This window comes from Panicum virgatum, unplaced genomic scaffold (genome assembly GCF_016808335.1).
Source record: "Panicum virgatum strain AP13 unplaced genomic scaffold, P.virgatum_v5 scaffold_4331, whole genome shotgun sequence".
Classification (NCBI taxonomy): Eukaryota; Viridiplantae; Streptophyta; class Magnoliopsida; order Poales; family Poaceae; genus Panicum; species Panicum virgatum.
This window is the reverse complement of record NW_024376381.1, coordinates 44,352-66,944: the sequence shown is the minus strand read 5'-3', so window position 1 is coordinate 66,944 and position 22,593 is coordinate 44,352. Positions and strand designations below refer to the sequence as shown.

General features: G+C 44.1%; 1 protein-coding gene and 2 long non-coding RNA genes across 3 annotated transcripts; all 3 read left to right on the top strand.

Annotated features, from left to right (window-relative positions):
- The first annotated feature begins 2,234 nt into the window (after window positions 1-2,234).
- LOC120694239 lies at window positions 2,235-3,341 on the top strand. Its single transcript, XR_005683390.1, has 3 exons — window positions 2,235-2,431; window positions 3,117-3,164; window positions 3,282-3,341. It is a non-coding gene; the product is annotated as an uncharacterized LOC120694239 (long non-coding RNA).
- A 9-nt stretch (window positions 3,342-3,350) lies between these two features.
- On the top strand, window positions 3,351-4,771 carry LOC120694238. The gene is made up of 3 exons (XR_005683389.1): window positions 3,351-3,398; window positions 4,540-4,587; window positions 4,702-4,771. It is a non-coding gene; the product is annotated as an uncharacterized LOC120694238 (long non-coding RNA).
- Window positions 4,772-11,898: 7,127 nt separating this feature from the next.
- Window positions 11,899-16,802, top strand: LOC120694236. The gene is made up of 8 exons (XM_039977391.1): window positions 11,899-12,318; window positions 12,421-12,522; window positions 12,594-12,896; window positions 12,986-13,217; window positions 14,587-14,634; window positions 14,746-14,849; window positions 15,682-15,713; window positions 16,699-16,802. The coding sequence occupies exons 1-7, from the start codon at window positions 11,899-11,901 to the stop codon at window positions 15,694-15,696; spliced, it is 1,224 nt and encodes a 407-aa protein (XP_039833325.1). The 3' UTR covers window positions 15,697-15,713; window positions 16,699-16,802.
- Window positions 16,803-22,593: the final 5,791 nt, after the last annotated feature.

The window sequence follows — 22,593 nt, the reverse complement described above, 5'->3', positions numbered from 1 at the left end:
CCGCTCGCATCATAGCACACTGCCCCTGCCGTCGCATCTGCATCCGTCCGGGGTGGAGCTTCGCCGGCCGGCCGCCTCTGCCCGGCTTGGAGCCAGGTCCCGCTCGCTCCCACCACCTTCGCCCTGCCATGGAGCTCCGGCGTTGGCCGGCCACCTCTGTCCGACGCTGAGGTCCCGCCCGGCTTGAGGTCCCGCGCCGTCCTGCCGTGGTCAGGGTCCCGTGCAACAGGGGAGGGAGAACGGTGGCGCGGCGGCACGGGCACCGGAGCACGAGTTAGGAGAGGGGCGGCGAGAATGATTGGAGTCACGCCTCCACCTCGCCGTGGAGCTCTGGCACCGGCCGGCTGCCTCCGCCAGCTCAAGGTCCGCGCAGCAACAGGGAGGGCGCCGCGGATCAGGGAGGCGTCGGGCGCGGATCAGGAGCACCGTGCGGATCCGGGCCGCGCAGGAGCCGCACCGTCTCCCCCGACAACGGTGGAGAGGCGGCGCAGGAGGGGTGCCGGCGGTGGCAGAGGTGCGGCACTGGTAGAGGGGCGGCGGCGATATTGGGGCGGAGGGGTGGAACGGGAGAGGAGAGTCGGCAGACGGGGGGCAGGGGCAGTCAGCGGAAAATCGACTCGCTTCTCCCGTGCGCGAGTTCTGGGTCGTGGTGGGGAGAATCGCGATTCACGTTGTATCAGAGATTACTGGGGAAGCGGCGGCCCAGAGAAACAAGAAATAATTGAAGCGTTTGGGTGGGATTCTCGCTTATTCCCACCCAGAATCCGCTTATAAGCGGAAACAAACAGGGCCTAAGGTTATCCACTCGCTACGAGATGGCAATGGTACTAAACCTGTGGTACACGACCTGAGCTAATGGTTATTTACCGTACCCATGACCCGTTACCGATGTATATTTACTCCTAGGCGATGTATATGGAATGGAATGTCTAATCACGCCAATCACGCCTTTTTCCATAATAAAAATTTATAAATATAGTATGATTTTTAAAAATAAAAAACAATAAATAAAATGGTTAATATATTTTTTACAAAAAAAAAAATGATAAATAAATGGTTAATGAATGAGTTATAGTGTATAGAGAATGAATGAATAAAGGTAGAAATTGTGGTAAAATAGGATACGGAGACTGAGGGGATAGGAAAAAATTGTAGGAAAAAAGTTGGGGAGCAAATGGAGAATAGTTAAATTTATAGAGTTTATTTAGGAAGAGGGAGTTGTGTAGGGAACAGCTTTTGTTAGCCACAGGCCACAGGTCTCTCTCTTTTCCTCGAAAGCCCGCAAAAGCCCCCGAAACCCCCGCCCGCCGCCTCGTCTTCGCCTTCCCCAAGCCGCCGCCGGCCCCATGGCCTCCTCCTCCTGCCCCTATGAGGAGGACAGCTCCTCCGGCGGCGAACCCTCGATCAATAAACCCCAAATCCAGGCGCCGGTGCGCCAAGAAAGCGAGGAGGAAGAATCCGAATCGGCGCCGCCGGAGCCACGGATCCAACCCAAGGGGAAGTCTTCATCTATGGTGAGTGCGCCCCCACCTCCGCCGTCGTTTGCTCTAGTTCTCCTAACCACTCCACTCCACGTGCTCAGTCCCGCGGCCGTTGTCTTCATCCGATCCCCGCTTTTAAATTTGATAGATTCAATCGCAGGAGATGAGTGTGTTTAGGCTCAAGATAAAAAAGGGGCTACACTGAACTGTGCATATTGCCGCCGACCCCTCCGGCGTGACACTTACAATTGCCAGAGCGTTCACGGTGGGTGAGATGTTTTGTTTTGTTTTTTCCCTAGCTCAACTTTTTCTCTTACTATTTTCCCCTTTCTCGTGCTTCCTCCTGGCAGTGCCAGTGCATTCCGCGGTCAAATGTATTGTCGTCAATGTATCCCCGCCTCCACCATTGTCTGCCTGCTGATACCAATGTGCTGAGCCGCATCTTCGCTCAGATGAACTTCAAATGCGACTGCAAAAAATACATTCCTTACTTCGAGTTTCTGGAACACCGGCGTGACTGCCCGTCTGCCAAATATTCCACTCCTCCTGCCCGGTGGAAGTGCATGCTGAAGACAAGTCTCCTTCAGTGTTCTGAATGCGAGGCTCCTATCCGGCCTCCCATTTTCTTGGTGAGCTGAGCTCTGACTGAATTAATTTGGGTGCAGCTTGTTCTGATTTTGGTTTATCTGTTCATGCTAACCTACCCTTGTTGCAGCTTTGGAGTAACAATCTCATTTGTAGTGCCTGCTACCGTGGTGATATCAGCACCTACGGCTACAGGCACTGTACTGAGCTTGAGTACCTCCTCCGAGCTATAAAGGTCAAATGCATTGCCTGCAAACAATACTTTCCATTCTCCTGGTTGGGGTTGCGCCAGGTGGGCGATTGCCCATTCAAGTGTGAATTGCAAAACATCGCCCCAGGCTCGAGTGCCCCAAAAAAGTTATGTGGTAATACCCCTGTTTTAAAAACATTTTAAAACTATGTTTAATCTTGATTAAACTCTAAACTTTGGCCTAGCGTTGCGTTCTATCACAGTGTCGTTTAATCACAAAAGACATTTAATCTACGTTTAATCACAAAAAATTCTAAACCATAGGCTAGCGTTCACCTAGCGTCTAGCGTTTTTTAAAACCTTGGTAATACATGCCTCCCACATCTGCTCCCCTCGTCTTGCATCCACATGGTTGTTTGAATGGTGCTAGATGGTTGTGCTGGTATAGCGCCTGCTTTCTAGTGCTAGGCAATTGCATGGCTGCTTGGCCGGCCATTTTCAGTTGGTTCTTGGTTGTGGTTGGTTGTTATTTTCCACTAGTATTGTATGGGTGTATGTCCGGTGCTCCACTCTTTCTGCATTGACCATGAATCCAGATGCCTTCTCTGCTTGCTGCTTGGCCAGTTCAATAGTCATCAGATACTTGCATTATGCTGCAGTGATATGTGGCACTTATTTTCTCCTAGGTAGGTTGCAAAATTTGGAGAAGCAGCATGTTTCATTTTTTAGCGTGTTGTTTTTAAGTGTTAAATATGCCGGGCAGTTTGGAGGTATCTGTGTTGTTTGCGCACTGCATCATTGTTCCCCAACTTGAGGAAGTGGGGGTCATCTGTGAGTAATGAAATTTATCCTCATTTCAGATGAAGAGGAAACCGAGAGACCTATGGCCGGCAACAATAGTATCCATGGTATGTAAGTCCCCCCAATTATTGGTTGCATGTTTACTCTTTAGGCCATTTGTGCTACTGGCCCTTGAATCTTGCTGACCCCCAAACTATTGGCCTCATGTACATTCTGTTTTTAAGGGAAAAGTAAGCGAAAGGTTCATTTTGAGGTTGGTAAAGTGGGCAAGCACATTTTTCACGGTTGATGAGGTTGCGAGTGATGATGACTCATATGATGCTTCATATGATGACAACCATGTAAGTTTATTTGTGATTAAACCACTGATATGTAGCTTCATGGCTCACTCTTGTGTTTTGTTTGCTTGCTTGTTCACTGTAGCCTGAGTGTCAAAAGTGTGGCTGAGCAGGCCTTTAAGACACCTTGTGATAAGAAAGGAAAGATTGCAATGCCATATGGGCAGAAAACAAGTACTTGCTCACATGCTGAGTTTATCTAACACGCTTTCTCTATGGGTTAATTATATATGTGCCATGTTAGTGTTGGCTTACTAGAGAATATTGTTATGGGCATGCTATGTTCACATACGTTTAAGCGCTGAACTCTGTAATAAGCATGTAAGATTACATTATAGCTGTGTTCCTTGTTAGCATAGAATAAGGTATTGATTATCTTAAACTCAGCCAGATTTTTTTCCAACAACACTGTTTTGGGTTTTTTTGGAATGTCATGGTAGTTTTCACCATACATAATCCACATCCAATAAAAGATCTTGTTTCACCATGCATAATCCACATCCTCTAAAAGATCTTGTATAAACAATTCACTGTGTTCTAGGGGTGGGTATGGGTCGGTCCACAATCCATTGGAACCGACCCACATGATCCATTTTTTTATAAAAAAAGTGTCAAATGGGTCGACCCATTTGGGTCATACTACTGTGACCCGTGTGACCATTAGGCACTGAAATTACTATTCATGTTGTTTGATCTCGGTATCTCACCCTCTTGGGGCCCATTCTTGGCTTCTTGTGCTGGTACCATGCCCGCTTTCCATGTGTTAATGCATGCTGCTCGGGTGCTTTCTGAATTAAGGCTAAGGCTCCATCCAGTTGGTTGATTTAGGTTGCGGCCTTTTCTCCATCTACCTCCTGTGGGGCAGGGTGAGCTAGCCTGGGTTTTGGTCCTGACTTCTAGCTTGGGTTTTGGTCCTGACTTCTCCTAGTAGTGTATTGTGGTTCATGAATATATTGTGGGCCTCCGGAGGTCCTAGCTGTTGCTTTGGCATGTCACCTCACCAGATGCTCCACTCTTGCTGCAATGATTTGCAAAACAATGACTCACAGCCTGCCTTTGTTCCTTGGTGCTTGGTTTAGGCCTGTTACGCTGTTTTGCTTAACTCACTGATTGCTGAAGTATCAAAGTTTTATCCTCATTTCAGATGAATATGAAAGCACCAGGCCTCCAGCGGGCAACAGTACTATCATTAGTATGTACTTTCCCCTATTATTAATTGCATATTTATTCTTTAGACCATTTTCGCTTGTGGCCCTTCAATCTAGCTGCTGGCTCAGCTATGGCTCAAACGTACATGTTCTTGTAGGTTGAGAGTGATGATGGCTCATCTGATGACATCCATGTAAGTTTATTGATGACCAAACTATTTATATTCGCTCATCCTCTTATAGATATATGAAATTGGGAATGTGGAATCGCATAGATACATTAAGTTGCATTGTTGTCTTGTTATGATTAGGTCTGAAATGGTATGTTTTGTTATGAATTATGATCAGGTCCAAAGTGGTATGTAGAGCGTGGTTTGATGATGTCGCACCCCCAGCCACCATCACACAATCACATCACATGTAGCACACAATCACATCTTCTCTTTTTCTTGTCATGTGAAATTTTGGGAGGAGGGCAGGTAGGCAGGAACATTGCTGGTGTGTAAGTGGCCGCTACATTGTGCAAAGTATTGTGACTAGACTTATATGTGGGGCCGCATCAAAGAGCTGCACCCTGGAACTAAAAACTCAAAACTCAGGGTCATAACCCATTTGTTGTCCGCCACTTTGTGCAAAGTATTATGGCTAGACCTACATGTGGGCCTCACATCAAAAGCTAGACCTGTAGAACTAAACCCGTGGGTTAAATCCATACGAACCTAAAAACATGAATACATTCCAACCCACCCTAACCCGTATTTAGGGTAAGCCCAATCCACCCCAACACATCTTGTGTACCCTAGCCTCATGTAGCACCTTTGTTTGTTTGTCAAGAGTTTCTTGGGTTCTGTGTGCACATGCATGTGCATAAGAAAGAGAATATTGACAATGTGTCCCATAGTTGGGCCTATTGCCAAACTACAGCTTCACATGTGACTTGTGTTTGTTTGTTCATTGTAGCCTGAGAGTGGCTGAAAACGCCTTTAACACACATGCAAGTAACAAGAAAGTAAAGATTGCAACACCATATGGGCAGAAAACAGGTACTTGCTTTCATCTAATATGCTTTCTTTATGGGTTAATTATATATGTGCCATCGTAGAGTTGGCTTATTAGAGAATATTGATATGTGCATTTATGTGCACTTGAATTAGTTTCCAAACTTTCAATTTCCATAATTTAAGCATTTTGAGAATTATTTCTATATTTACACAGCAAGCAATTGCCATCAAACTCTATTCTTACCTCTCTTTTTTCAAGCAGCCCAGGCTCCCTCGAAGCCACCTCTACAACTTTTACCTCGTCGCCCAGTCGCCCGTAGCAAGAAGAGGGGTAACTTTTATTTTTTACTTGTAATTAAATCATATTATCCATCAACGCCGCAGCATGAACTTGTTTCTAAATTTGGTTTATAAAATTTTATGGTGACAAAATCAGCGCTCTTAACTGATGCTCAACCAGCGACAAATGATGGGAGATACCAATATGTGCATTTATGTGCACTTAACTTGTTAGAGTCAATACAAGTGTAGCACTTATGCCACGTACAGTTTGTAGTGAACTTTTGCGCATAATTAACAGGTGGCGACTAGGTGCAATGATCCTCAGCTGACAGACTTCATCGAGAGTGAATTCCTCAGCGACTAGCAACCAAACATTTCTTCAGTATGGAACAGATTGTGGAGAATGATGTTTTATTTGCCACAGATTTCCTGTAATTAACACGTGTAATTCTGAGGCTGTCGTGCAAAACACTGTTTTGCACTGTGGACTGTAGATAGAGTGGAGTTTGCAATAGGAGGTGGGATGCGAGGTCTGCTGGAGATGGCCTGACTCTACAAAAATTGTACTTTGGTGAAAGGTGGAAGCCATCAAGATCTCCGAGTATGCCCAGCTGAGGAGTGGATTTTCCATTCGGTTTGAGTTGTAGTAACAGTAGGACTGTGTCAACATCATGAAATGAAAAACAGTAGAACTTGTGATGTTATTGCTGTGGTTTAGGGTAGGACTTGTGAAATGAAAAACGGTAGAACTTGTGATGTTATTGCTGTGGTTTAGGGTAGAACTTGTGATGTTATTGTTTGGGGTGCTCGTTGCCACCCCTTAAAACATGACTATATGCGCTTCAATGTAGGGTGCTGGATGTGGAGAGATTTTTCCCTTTTAAAATCTGCATTGTCTGGTGCTAAATCGAGGCAACAACTCTTTCGGAAATTAATATGGTTCCCCACAGTTGTAATAACAATGCATTTATGAATCTTTTAGGGAGTTGATACAAACGCTACAACTCCAACTCCAGCCGACGTGTCATGGAACAATTGGCCCACTTTCCACTTTGCAGCCTCCCTTTTCTTTCTTTTTCCAAAAATAAATCGTCTTTTTTTTTTCCCCAAGAGAGAGGACAGGTCACAGCTGAGCTGGGCGGCTCTCACTGGGGGGAGAAACATATTCTCCTTTCCTCGCCTGCAAAGAATTGCACAAATTTGCAGCATACATGACCCACAAATTTGCAAAGAATACACTGCTAAGTGGGCCCATGACCCACCTGTCAATACCACGAGTCTCTGGAGCAGAGGCTCGCCATCGAATCCAAGGTGAGATCAATATCTTCCCCTAGAAGAATCCAACTTGGGTCACCCTATCCATGGCAGGTTCCGCCGCTCTCCCGCACTCTGCCGACCTGGATCTGACGCGCATCCCCTTGCCGCTCTCCGCCTCCTACCTCCTCGCGGCGGCCGGCTCCTCGGCGGCCTCCTGCTTCCCCGGAAGCAGGGGTCGACGCCGGCAAGGTCCAGGACCAGGACCAGGAGAAAGAGGGGCTCATCACGAGTGGTGACCGCGCCTCGTCTCGCTCTCTCCCCACGGGCCGTGCTATTACAACTTTGGTCTGACTAATTATGTACCGAATTGTAACATGTGTCTGGTTGGCTGGTTGCCATGCTATTACAACTTTGCTAAAAATTCATTTAATCACTTTGTTCTTCAGCCTATCCTAGATCCCTCAGATCTCCTCACATGCAAATTGCCCCCAAAAGAAATTCCTATGCCCAAGTCAATTATTCATATAGTATACAATAGTTGATGGTTAATTTATGATTTGCTCCAGCTTGAATGTCGCTCTATTGTAAGCTGCTGATGGGGGATGCAGTTGCTCCCTTCTGTTAGTCTCATCGAGTGAAAAATCTAAACTTCCAGCTACCATTTATACCATGTCAAAATATTTATTTATATGTAGTGTATGATTTGTAATGATATTCGTGTGTTTCCTTGAAAAGGAAAGGTGCATGTTTTCTGTGGTTTGAAGATAATTTTTAGCCTCACCATAACTTTTATTGAAAGTAGCTAAAATTTGCGCTTCCATAAATCACTAAAACTTTGTTTCAAACTTATGTACAAATTGAAGTTATTCATTCTCGCAATGCAGGACCAACGGTCGTAATTGAACCACTGATATCAATAACATATTTCATATACTTCCAATGTTTAGGCATGTATCTATATGCTGTTAGTCAAACTACATGGAAAAAAGGTTAGTATAAGTAATCGCAATTCTAAAATATAAGTAGCATAGCTTATGATCATAGGATGTTCTTGTCTCCAGGCCAAACTCACCGACTATAAAAGCTGCTTTTGACTGTTACAAGACCCTGATTCCATCTTCAGATTTGTTACATCTAACAACAATTCACGGGTCAAGAGCACTTGACGGAGCACTTGATCGAATGCCTAACTCAAACGAGTTGTCCTCGTAGCAATCCTAAATTATCTCATATCCCTGCTGATCTTCCTGTACAGGCTTCTTCTTGCTTCCCTTTCATCCTCATCCCTCCATTCTAATTTATCATACATCCAGTGGCGGATCCAGGAATCATCGAAGCCCCGAGCCAGACGGCGGGTCGGCGGGCGGCGAGCACGGGTGGCACTGCAGCAGCCGGCAGGGCGTCGGGCGGTGCGCCGGATGCGGCCGCGCGGGCGGCACCGGCGCACCGTGACAGGGCGGGCTGGGCGCTTGGCGGTGCGTCGGCGCATCTCTTGAGAATTTAGAGTTAAATGCAAACACTTGATCAAGTAGAAATACCCAGTAATACCCGTAACAAACAAATTTGTATTAAACTTATGTTTTTTAAAATTCTAAAAATATTAAAAATTATTTTGGGCTGCAATCCCTATAGTTTTAGAGCCCAACCCACCCTCCATCTCGTCTCTTTTCTCTCTTGGGCTGAATGTGGCCAATGCAGCCAGCCCAACTGGCCTCCTCCCTCTTGGGCTGAATGTCCCCTCTCATCCGCGCATGGGCCAAGGCCTGGCTGTGTGGCCCAGCAGTCACAGCCCAGCGCCACATGTGCTGGTGGGTTTGGCTATGGGCCAGGTGGAAAAGAGTGCAGGTGGGATAAGTTGGGCTGCTTGCTATAGGTTTTAAACATTTTTCAATTGTGTTTCCAAAGTGAAATAAGTTTTAACAAGTTTTTATTTTTTAATTCAACAAACACAATTTGAACTTTCAAAAAAATATAACCATATCCATAATTGGAATTTTTAGGCATTCATGTATTATTTAATTGTTGGTTGGGTAATTTGCTAGCGAAAAATTAATAATTCACAAATACCCTTAAAAATCATGAGATTTTGAGGTTACTTTTTTCATAGCATGTTCATTAGTATATGTCTAATTTTACACATGGAAATGATAAAGTGAACTATCGATCATGTTGAAACTGGGATGGTGAAAGTGACTTCACGTGTAACACACACAACGAGTTGAAAGAAACACCGACAGCATGTGGAATTTTTTGCCCAAACTTTTTAAGGGTGCCACACGGACATTTTTTGCCCCTCCACAAAATATATCGAATTCTTGAGGCTATTTGTGTATTATTAATTTCTTTTTGCAGTAAATCATCAAAATACAATTAAATTCATAAACTATTCTAGTGTTGACTAAAAATTGTGAATAAGTTACCCGAACCCATAAACATGCTATGCAAACGTAAACTCAAGCACTCGTATGAAAATTATAAAGTAAACTATTGGTCATGTTGAAACATGGACGGCAAGGATGACTTCACTTGTAACCCACACTACGAGTTGAAAGAGACACCGGCAACACCAACAACATGTGGAATTTCTTGTCTAAACATTTTTGAGGATTCTACATGGAAATATGATGACCCTTAGAAAAATATATTGAATTTCTGAGGCTATTTGTGTATTGTTAATTTATTTCTACAGTAAATCATCAAAAATGCAATTAAATTCATAAAATATTGTAGTGTTGACCAAAAATTACAAATAAGATATATAGATCAATAAACATTCTATACAAAGCTAACCTCAAGCTCCCATATGAAAATTATAAAGTAAACTATTGGTCATTTTGAAACTTGGACGGTTAGGATGACTTCACGTGTAACGCACACAACGAGTTGAAAGAAACACCAGCAACACCGGCAACACGTGGAGTTTCTTGTCCAAACTTTTTTGAGGATTCTACGTGGACATATGTTACCCCTCCGCCAATTATCTTGAATTTCTGAGGCTATCTATGCATCATTAATTTATTTCTGCACTAAATCATCAAAAATGCAATTAAATTCATAAGATATTGTGTTGGTCCAAAATTACGAATAACTTACCTGGGCTCATAAACGTGATATAGCAAGGTGACCTCAAGTCTCTGCATGGAAATGATCAAGTGAACTATCGATCATGTTAAAATGTGGATGGTGAAACTGAATTCACGTGTAACCAACACAACGAGCTAAAAGAAACACCGGCAACACTCGACAACATGTGAAGTTTCTAGTCCAAACTTTTTTGAGGAAGATACGTGGACATATGTTACCCCTCCACCAAATATATTGAATTTCTAAGGCTATCTGTGTATTATTAATTTATTTTCTGCACTAAATCATCAAAATTGCAAATAAATTCATAAAATATTGCAGTGCTGGTAAAAAATTGCGAATAAGTTACCTGGGCCCATAAACATGATATAGCAAGGTGACCTAAAGCCCCCACGTGGAAATGACAAAGTAAACTATCGATCATGTCGAAATTTCGAAAGCGAATGTGACTTCACGTGTAACCCACACAAGGAGTTAAAATAAACACCAGCAACATACGGCAACATGTGCAGTTTCTTGTCCAAACTTTTTTGAGGATGCTATGTGAACATATGTTTCCTCTCGGCCAAATCTCTTGATTTTCTGAGGCTATTTGTCTATTATTAATTTATTTCTTCACTAAATCATAAAAAATGCAATTAAATTTATAAAATATTTCAGTGTTGGTCGAAAATTGTGAATAAGTTACCTAGGCCCATAATCATGATATAGCAAGGTAACCTCAAGCCCCCACGTGGAAATGAGAAAGTGAACTATCGACCATGTTGAAACCTCGAAGGCGAAAGTGACTTCAGGTTAAACCCACACACGGAGTTAAAAGAAACACCGGCAACATCCGGCAACATGTGGAGTTTATTGTCCAAACTTTTTTTGAGGATGCTACGTGGACATATGTTTCCCCTCCGCCAAATATCTTGATTTTTTAGGCTATTTGTCTATTATTAATTTATTTCTTCACTAAATCATGAAAAATGCAATTAAATCTATAAAATATTCCAGTGTTGACCGAAAATTGCAAATAAGTTATCTGATCCAATAAACATGCTACAAGAGTAAAGTAAATATGGCACATGTTATATAAAAGTAAATATATAACCAGTGTTATCCTAAACGGTAAACAGTCGGTCAACCTTTGTTTAGCGTTTAGACCGTTTAAATGGAGTTTACACAGATTTAAACGGTCTAAACGGTTCTGTATTTTAGATCAAAACATACATATTTAAGCTTGTAAAAAATAAAATATTATGCCAAATATACATATTTGTGTATGTAAAAGAATATATATACATATTTATACATACAACAAATTATTATACATATTTATGAATGTGCAATTCAAGATATAGATATTTATGTAAAAAAACTCAACTGAATTTTTAGTGTTCACCTAAACAGTGAGCTAAACGACTGTTTAGTCTGTGTAATAGTGTTTATTTCCGTTTTATTTAGACCGTTTAGGCTGTTTAACTCCGTTTTTATTGTTTAAACGGTCGAACCGTTTATGGGCTAAACTACACAATTAGTCACCGTTTACCGTTTAAACGCCGTTTAAACAGCCATTTAGCACGTTTAGGCGAACGCTCACCAGTTATATCAAATAATAAAAGAAAAAAAAGAAAATCATAGCAATCTGGTCTGGGCCGCGCACTTGGCCAAAGCCCAACGCGTAGGACAATCGTAGCCGTCGATTTGATTGAACGGTGGAGGCCAGCCAGATCAGTTGTATATACGATGTCCTCCCCAACCCTAACTCTCTCTTCTCCTCTCCCCTCAACGCTCCTCCCTCCCGCGGCGCGTGCCGCTCTCCCACCGCCTGCCGAACCTCTCGCCGTCGAGCGGCCCAGCAGTGCCGCGGATCCCCCGACCGCCGGTCTCGTCCTTCCCAGCTGGGCCACCGCCCCACCCGTTGATCCAGCCATCCGTCGCGGGCCTCCGGCCGGCCGTCACAACCACCAGTCTCGTGGCGGCCAGATCCCCAACGTCGCGTCGCTCTCCAAGTGCCGCCTACGCCTCCTCAAGCTCGAGCGGGTCAAGGACTACCTCCTCATGGAGGAGGAGTTCGTTGCTGCGCAGGAGCGACTCCGCCCCCAGGAGGACAAGGCCGAGGAGGACCGATCCAAGGAAGCCTCGGTCCTGCCCCCAAGGAACCGGGTAAGCCACCATGGAGGATGCTACATTAGATGCTTCTCCTTCTTCCTACTTCTTCTCTCTATTGCTTCTCCACGATGCTTAATTTGATAGATTCAATCGCAGGAGATGGGTGTGTTTGAACTCAAGATCAACCATTTAGTACTGGATTGCGCATATTGCCAACAACCCCTCCGGCCTGACCAGATCAGGGGCCAAGCGTACACGGTGGGTGAGATGAAAAGCCCGCAAAGTTTTCGTTTTTTTTCCTAGCTCAACTTCACTTCTGGGCCTTGCAGTGCGCTGGCGGCCACATCTATTGTGGTGCCTGCACCCGCCGACACGAAAAGGCATGTATCTCCAACTGCCGTTTGCTGGACCGCACCATCGCTCAGATGAAGTTCAAATGCATCTTCTGCGACTCTGGGGGCGAATACATCCCCTACTGCAAGTTTTTTGAACACAGGTGCAACACCGACGTCGTCGATCCCAAGCTTCCGGAACAGCAGATGGAGTTCGCGTTTTACGGGGGCGGCTGCATCAAGACAAGTCTACTTGTCTGCTCTGAATGCGAGCTTCCTCTCCGACCTCCTATTTTCAGGGTGAGCTCAGCTCTGACCTGACCGAATTAATTTGGATGCAGTTTGGTTTGATTTGATTTTGGCTTCATGCTATCCTACCCTTGTTGCAGCATATCTCTGGTGACGTTCTCATTTGTAGCCCCTGCTACCGTGGGGATATCGTCAACTATGTTCGCTGCAGTGAGCTCGACTACCTCGTCCAAGGTATCATGGTGAAATGCGTGGCTTGCGAAGAATACATTCCATTCTCCACCTTGGCTTCGCACCAGCTGCGGGAGTGCCCATCCAAGCATAAATTGCAAAAGATTGCGCCAGGCTCAAGTGCTCGGAAAAACTTGTGTGGTAATACATGCATGCCTCTCATCTCTGCTCCCCTCTTTCTGCATCCACATGGTTGTTTGAACGCGCCCTCTTGGGGCAGATGTTTGGATGGTTGTGTTGGCATCACACCACCTTTCTAGCGCTAGCGCTAGGTCATTGCGTGGCTGTTCGGTGGGCATTTTCAGTTGGTTCTTGTTTTCTCGTTGATTGTTTTCTACTAGAAATACAGCTCATTCTCTGCCATTAACTTATAGAACACAGAGTAAAATCACCAGAATGTTGCTGAAACAATGCAGCAATGATAAACATCGCTTGGGAATGTTACTATGCCATCAAAGCCCCATAAATCACTTTGTTGATCTTACATTTAACAAAAAGTTTATAATATGTTTTGAAATCTAATTTTTTTTAGCAAAGCATAAAAGTTTCAAATGAACCCAAATCAAGTATATTTAGTTTAGTTCAAACGAAATAAATAATAAGTGAGACATGGACTGCTGATATATTGATAAGGAAAATGAGTAAATATTTGACATATATATAATCATTGGCAAAGAAACATGTACATCTTCAAGACAGCTTCTTAGTATGGCTACCAAGGCCAAGGGGTAGCCGTACTAAGAAGCAAACTGCAGGGATCAAAATTATATGTACGGCAAGAACACCAGCAACATAAACTGAATCTAATTTTCTCTGCATCAACAGCTTTTAGTGTGATTGTATGAACACTGGGATTACTTTGTCCTTGTCCTTCAGGAAACATATGAAATTATCCAAAGGATTATATGAACACCAAGAATGCTTCTAAAAGTATTCACAGGTTCCTCCAGCCCTCGAAGGGCACTCTTATGTCCAACGTTCCATCCTCTTTCAAAAAGAATAGCAGATTGTCAGTGTTATGGATGCTTTCATAGGGCGCCAATAGCCATAAAGTAGCAGTAGCAGCGAGCTATGAGTTTATTTGAGATCAAAACAATTAGCAAGAATAAGAAAGAGATGTGAGGTCGTGTGGAACAACAATTGCCATTTAATAAATAAATAAATAAATAATCACTTGTATATTCCTTTTGATCCCTAGATGAACAGATAACCGGTTTAACAATCCTTGACTACTGCCATAAGATGTCAGTTTTCATCACTTTGATAATTAAATCACTTTGATAATTAAAGATAAACCAATCAGCCACATAGGTGAAAGAAGCAGAAAGAGTGTAATGGTGTTACAATCCATGCTAGCTCCATCATGCAGCTTGTTTCATTTTTTTAGTATTAAATGTGCCGGGCAATTTGGGGGTGTCTGTGCTCTTTTGCATTGTATCCTTATTCCCCAGCTTGCAAAGTGGAGGCCAACTCACAGATCTGAGAATATCAGACTTTATCCTCATTTCAGATGAAGAGGAAACTGAGAGACTTTCAACGTGCAGCAGTTGTATCCAGGGTATGTAATTTCCCCAATTATTTGTTGCATGTTTACTCTTTAGAGCATCTGTGCTACTGGCCCTTGAATCTTGCTGCCAGCTGAACTATATGTACATGTTTTTGTTTTAAGGAAAAAACAAGCAAAAGGCTCCTTATGAGGTTGGTAAAATGGACAAGCACATTGTTCGTGGTGACGAGGTTGGGAATGATGATGACTCATTGGATGACAACCATGTAAGTTTATTTGTGATTAAACTATTCTTATGCTCTCATCCTCATGATAATTCATCTTGGGTACATGTACATGAAGTTGGCATCCTGTTATGACTAGGTCCTGACTGGTGTGTTTTTTATGTGATTAGATCTAAAGTGGTATGTGGACTACAGTTTGATGATGTGCCACCGGTGGCGGGCCACCGATGGGGCACAATGGGGCGTATGCTCAGCATGAGTAATCCATATATAATATTATTCAATAAGCTCAGCACTAATCTGGCATTAGCCATGGGCCAATCAAATTGCTATCGCTGATGCTTACTACTTACCGGATCCACATGCCAGCCCATTTCAACACTATATGAAATCACTATTGTTACCTACTTACTTATGTGCATCTCACTATTTTGTTGATCAACGAATTCTAACATCATTCTATTGGGTTTAAATCAGTACAGTATTATTATTTTTATATTAATGTTACCATGTTCTATGATGTGGTATAACTGCAGTATACTACAATGTTCTATCATTTCAAAACTGTAGTATACTACTAGATGTTCTTTTTTTTAGGCCTTCTCTTTGGAAATTTCTAAAAAAAAATGTTTGGTTGTTGTACTTTTCTCTATATGCATCTTCAACACCAGCTGATTCACGTGCATCTTGTGTATCCTAGCCTCTGTAGCATCTTTGTTTGTTTGTCAAGAGTTTCTTGGGTTTGGCGTGCACATGCATGTGGTGTACCCTATAAGAAAGAGAATATTGACAATGTATCCAATAGTTGAGGCTATTGCCAAAACACATGCCAAAATACAGCTTCACATCTGACTCATGTGTTTGTTCATTGTAGGCTGAGAGTGGCTGAAAACGCGCAGAAAACAGGTACTTGCTGCTGTGCCGAGTGCCTACCGAGTTTTTATCTAATATGCTTTTGTTATGGGTTAATTATATATGTGCCATCGTATAGAGTTAGCTCATTAGAGAGTATGGATGTGTGCATTTATGTGCACTTAGATTAAGCACTGAAATCAATAAATAATAAGCATGTAGTATTACTCAACAAAAAGCATGCATGATTACATTATAGCTGTGTTGTTAGCATGGAATGTGATATAGATTACCCATAAAGGTATAGATTATCTTGAACTCCACAACCAGAAAATTTACGACAAAGCTGTTTTTTTTTTACGTCATGGTTTTGGACTTGATGCTGCATAGATCCGGTAAAGGGTGCGGTGCATTAGAGCTCAATAATGGAGTCACTTCACCTTCCTCCCACCCTTCCTAAACTTTTTTCTAGCATCCCAAAACTACATTTGGGGATGGTCGTGGTGTACGATGTTGTTTGGGGCTGAGCTATAGGAAGTGCAATGGTGCATATAGGAAGTGAAAAGAAAAGAAAAGCAAAAAAGGAAAGCTGAAGAGAACAGGGCCTAAAGCGCTGTGTGGTGATGGCTGCGCGTGAACAGGCTAAGTCGCCGTTCGTCTGCGCACGCATTGGCTGAATGTGTTGCATTTATTGGCAATCAGCATGGGCTTACTTACTGGGTGTAATGCGGCGAGGTGTTAGCACAGCTAAGGATTCTATTCAATTTGTTTTTGGAGTTGGGGGTTGTTGCAGGCCTTCGGTAATGTCTACTACTCACATAGGTATGCAACACTAGCAAAAACAAAGAAGGATAGGAAGCTGCAAAGGATCAGCGCTGGTGACTAGGACTTAGCTTCCTTTGATTAGTTTCCAAACTTTCAGTTTCCATAATTTAGCACTTTGAGAATTATTTCTTTTGCTAAGATTGTAAGGTAGTATGTATATTTAAACAGCAGTATTGCCATCAAACTGTACTCTTATCTCTCTTCTCTCAAGCAGCACCTACTGCAGCCCAGGCTAGCACGTCGACATGTCGATGCCTACCCATCACGGCTCCCTTGAAGCCACCTCTACCTCATCGCCCAGTCACCCGTCTCTTCCAAACAGCCCACAACAGGAATAGGGGTAAGTTTCTTTTTCATGTAATTAGCTCTTATGACCGCAGCATGAACTTGTTTTAAATTTGCTTTAAAAATTTTAAGGTGGTAAAATGGGCGCCCTTGTGACTGATAGCTCAACCTACAAAGCAGGCCAGCAACGGACCAAACGTGAAGGTCCTAATATCCAACGGGGAATAAAACGGCGCTCTTGTGAACAATCGTAAATCCTATGAGGCTGCTGCGCTTAGCTTGTAACATGGAAAAGCAACTATATTGCATTGTAAGCTTGCTTAACTTGAGAGATGTTCTTAGCGTTGGTTTATCATTCTAACATAATTTCACGTTTGGTTATCTTTGATACGAGAGCTTGATGGCGGTGTGGCTGGTTGCCATGCTATTACAACGTTGCTAAAAATTCATTTAATCACTTTGTTCTTCAGCCTATCCTAGATCCCTCAGATCTCCTCACATGCAAATTGCCCCCAAAAGAAATTCCTATGCCCAAGTCAATTATTCATATAGTATACAATAGTTGATGGTTAATTTATGATTTGCTCCAGCTTGAATGTCGCTCTATTGTAAGCTGCTGATGGGGGATGCAGTTGCTCCCTTCTGTTAGTCTCATCGAGTGAAAAATCTAAACTTCCAGCTACCATTTATACCATGTCAAAATATTTATTTATATGCAGTGTATGATTTGTAATGATATTCGTGTGTTTCCTTGAAAAGGAAAGGTGCATGTTTTCTGTGGTTTGAAGATAATTTTTAGCCTCACCATAACTTTTATTGAAAGTAGCTAAAATTTGCGCTTCCATAAATCACTAAAACTTTGTTTCAAACTTATGTACAAATTGAAGTTATTCATTCTCGCAATGCAGGACCAACGATCGTAATTGAACCACTGATATCAATAACATATTTCATATACTTCCAATGTTTAGGCATGTATCTATATGCTGTTAGTCAAACTACATGGAAAAAAGGTTAGTATAAGTAATCGCAATTCTAAAATATAAGTAGCATAGCTTATGATCATAGGATGTTCTTGTCTCCAGGCCAAACTCACCGACTATAAAAGCTGCTTTTGACTGTGACAAGACCCTGATTCCATCTTCAGATTTGTTACATCTAACAACAATTCACGGGTCAAGAGCACTTGACGGAGCACTTGATCAAATGCCTAACTCAAACGAGTTGTCCTCGTAGCAATCCTAAATTATCTCATATCCCTGCTGATCTTCCTGTACAGGCTTCCTCTTGCTTCCCTTTCATCCTCATCCCTCCATTCTAATTTATCATACATCCAGTGGCGGATCCAGGAATCATCGAAGCCCCGAGCCAGACGGCAGGTCGGCGGGCGGCGAGCGTGGGTGGCACTGCAGCAGCCAGCAGGGCGTCGGGCGGCGTGCCGGATGCGGCTGCGCGGGCGGCACCGGCGCACCGTGACAGGGCGGGCTGGGCGCCTGGCGGCGCGTCGGCGCATCTCTTGAGAATTTAGAGTTAAATGCAAACACTTGATCAAGTAGAAATACCCAGTAATACCCGTAACAAACAAATTTGTATTAAACTTATGTTTTTTAAAATTCTAAAAATATTAAAAATTATTTTGTGCTGCAATCCCTATAGTTTTAGAGCCCAACCCACCCTCCATCTCGTCTCTTTTCTCTCTTGGGTTGAATGAGGCCAATGCAGCCAGCCCAACTGGCCTCCTCCCTCTTGGGCTGAATGTCCCCTCTCATCCGCGCATGGGCCAAGGCCTGGCTGTGTGGCCCAGCAGTCACAGCCCAGCGCCACATGTGCTGGTGGGTTTGGCTATGGGCCAGGTGGAAAAGAGTGCAGGTGGGATAAGTTGGGCTGCTTGCTATAAGTTTTAAACATTTTTCAATTGTGTTTCCAAAGTGAAATAAGTTTTAATAAGTTTTTAATTTTTAATTCAACAAACACAATTTGAACTTTCAAAAAAATATAACCATATCCATAATTGGAATTTTTAGGCATTCATGTATTATTTAATTGTTGGTTGGGTAATTTGCTAGCGAAAAATTAATAATTCACAAATACCCTTAAAAAATCATGAGATTTTGAGGTTACTTTTTTCATAGCATGTTCATTAGTATATGTCTAATTTTACACATGGAAATGATAAAGTGAACTATCGATCATGTTGAAACTTGGATGGTGAAAGTGACTTCACGTGTAACACACACAACGAGTTGAAAGAAACACCGGCAGCATGTGGAATTTTTTGCCCAAACTTTTTAAGGGTGCCACATGGACATTTTTTGCCCCTCCACAAAATATATCGAGTACTCGTATGAAAATTATAAAGTAAACTATTGGTCATGTTGAAACATGGGCGGTAAGGATGACTTCACTTGTAACCCACACTACGAGTTGAAAGAGACACCGGCAACACCAATAACATGTGGAGTTTCTGGTCTAAACATTTTTGAGGATTCTACATGGAAATATGATGACCCTTAGAAAAATATATTGAATTTCTGAGGCTATTTGTGTATTGTTAATTTATTTCTACAGTAAATCATCAAAAATGCAAATAAATTCATAAAATATTGTATTGTTGACCAAAAATTACAAATAAGATATATAGATCAATAAACATTCTATACAAAGCTAACCTCAAGCCCCCAATTGAAAAGCTAACCTCAAGCACTATGAGTTGTGTTGGACCCGTGACTGCTGGGAGGCCCCCTGCACTTGTGCGGCTGACTCTCAGCGCCTGTGTCCCATCATTCGTGCAGGTCTTGTGCCTGTGCCTATAACGAGTGCTTGCGCACTGCTACCCGTACATTGGGAAGCTGTGTTCGCAACATGTTGCCTTCATTGTGTTCACCCTCTGGGTGCTCCATGACGGCCTAGTAGCACATATGGCGTTGCCTCGTGGTGTTGGTCACAACAGCCTACATCACCAAGGCCACCTCGCTTGTGCTCTTGGTCTCGGATGATGCTGACGCTACAGGACGAGGCTGCTTCGGCGCCTCGTTCCACTCAAAGTCGAAACCTTCAAAAAAAACAATAGCCAACTTGGTAGACACATTAGTGTGAATGTTGATGTTTGCTTGTCGAGGAGGACGTGCTATGTAACACCCGGTTTATAAAAGAGCATAAACCGAGCAATCATATACATGCCAGGATCAAGTCACATGTATATACAACAGAATGAGTAGTATATCACAGCACATATCACGTAAAAGACATAATAAAGCGAGTACGAATGTTATTTATTACAATAATGACAAAATGTCTGATACAGCAGAAGCGTAAAGCAAATACGATAACTCTCGACGAAGCAGGGCGCCACAGGGACGTCGACTGGGAGACGAACGCTTAGAAGTCCTCGTACTCCTGGTAGCTCTGAGTGAACTCCCTCGCCTCGGCAGGAACTGAGCAGCAGTAGAGTATCCCAAGAGGAAAAAGTATAGAAGAGGCAAGAGTGAGTACACAACTCGTACTCAACAAGTATAACACAAACTATGAGGCTCTAAGGTTGGCTGACTCAACTGCATTAGCTTTTAAGTCTTGGCAAATTTTATTAAAACTAATTACTACAAGTTGGTGAATTACCATTAACCCAGTTACATAGTAATTAATCAGGATTAATTATGAGACTATTGAAACCCAAACTGAACCAAGCCACCCGGGGAACCTGCCTCGTCAAAGGAAGATAACCCCACTAATCAAAAGGAGGATCTGGGCCGCTCATGACCGTGAGCACGGCTAGTATACCAATTTTACACTCTGCAGAGGTTGCACATCTTTACCCACAAGTCGTGAGCTACACTAGTTGTTCATCACACTTCCTAAGGTGAGATGGCTAGCAAACTCACTACGAGGCCGTTACAAAGAATCTAGTTGGTAAGGCGTAACCCCGAGAGTTAGATCAGCGACGATAAAACTCAAATTTTAATTACATATAGGCTCTTACCGCTCGGCAGAGGGCCGGCCGCCCCGCAGACGGGCGGTAGGCCCCCTGCCGCCCCCTGCCGGGCGGTAGGGGTATAAACCTATAAATTGTGAAACCGAAAATATATTTCTTTAAAAAACAATTTTGAAAAATATAAAAATAAAAAACACCGGTCTTCAACGGCTTCCGATCTAGGCTGACCGAAGAGGCCTCCAAGTCGCGTGGCGGAGAGGATTCGGCCCAGGAGGAATCCAAGTCGACTCCTACGCCGACTTTTCTCTAATCCAATTTTTGTTCCTCAAGTAATTAAAATTTTATCATAGGTTTAATTTTGTTGTTGCATCATGCTGGAGCATTGTTTTATTTGTTTGAGTGCTTGAGTGATTCAAATTCAAATTTGAATTCATTTGGCTTGAGTTTGAATTAGAAATAGAAATAGGAAATAGATTCAGAAATAGAAACGAAAAACTAGAACCCAGCCCAAACCTAACTTCCCAGCCTAGCCCGCTCTCTCTCTCCCCCGGCCCACACTGTTTCCCTTTTTCTCAGCCCGCTCCGCAACCCCGCGGCCCAGCCTTCGCGGCCAGCCCACGCGCGCCCCGCTCCACCTCGGCCCGACCTCGACCTCGGCCCAACTCCCCCACGCGCTCAACACCGCAGCCCACTCGCTCACGTGCTCGCCCCGCGCCCCCGCCCCCTCTCACTGACACACCTGTCCCCGCCTGTCAGCGCCTCTTCTCCCACCTTCCTTCTGCCTCACCGCGACGCCCCCGCGCACAATGGCCTCGCCGTGATTCTCGTGCGCGATTCGGCCCGCGCGCCGAGGATCCACGGGCTCTTGCCTTCTTAAACGCCCCAGCCCGCACTCCCTGGAACCCCAACCCTCGCCATCGCATCCAGCCGCAACCCTAGCTGCCGCCCTTCTAGCTCCGAGCGGAGCAGAGCCCCGTGCCACCACGGCTACGCCGCTCCGCCGTGCCGGAGTCCCGGCCAAGCCGCGCAGGAGCATCGCCACGACACCAGCAACCCTCCTGAAGCCTTTGCCTCGACTCTAGCCCCGTGCTGCGCCGGGATTTCGCCAGGGACGCCTCACCGGTGAGAAGCTCCACCGCCGTAAATTCTTCGCCACCGACGGTCCCCGGACCACCCTAACCTCTTGTACTCCTTCACAGCACCGCCCCTCGTTGAACCGTGGAGCCCAGACGCTGGAGCTCCACTGCTACTGCCTTCCCCGCGAGCACCGGTCCACGCCACACAGCCGGACAGCGCCACCACCAACTTCGCCCGGCCAACTAGCAGGGGTGCGCGCGCGGCACGGCGGTGGCGCCAAGCGGCGGCGGCGGGGCGTCCGTGGCGGCGCGCGCACAGTAGGCCTCGACGACGGACCCTCCGGCAGACGGTGCGAGGCGGTTGGGGGGATGCTGCTGGTGCGCGGGGCCCGCGCCACGCATGCGGGCAGCGGACCTCCTCTATTCCGCTCGGAATAGTGGATGGGCTGCTGGTCCGCAACCATTGTGGACGATATACAGGCCCCTGCTGCAGCACTTTTTCCGGTAGCGTCTCCCGGTGCGGAGAGCCTTAGACCTGCTTATTGTCAGGTCTGGGTTTCCATTTTTTTTTTGCCAGGGCTGGCATTCATTGCTTCCATTTAGACCCAATATGTTTGTTTCCATAGGACTAAACTTTAGCCCTATCACATTAAAGAGAAATTTATTATTTCGAAGTATTAAATAAAGTCTAATTATAATCACATATGAGTGTTAATTTATGAGACAAATCTAATGAATCTAATTAATATTTAATTTGTTATAGTGATACTATAGTAAACATCCGCTAATTATGAATTAATTACACTTATTAGATTCGTCT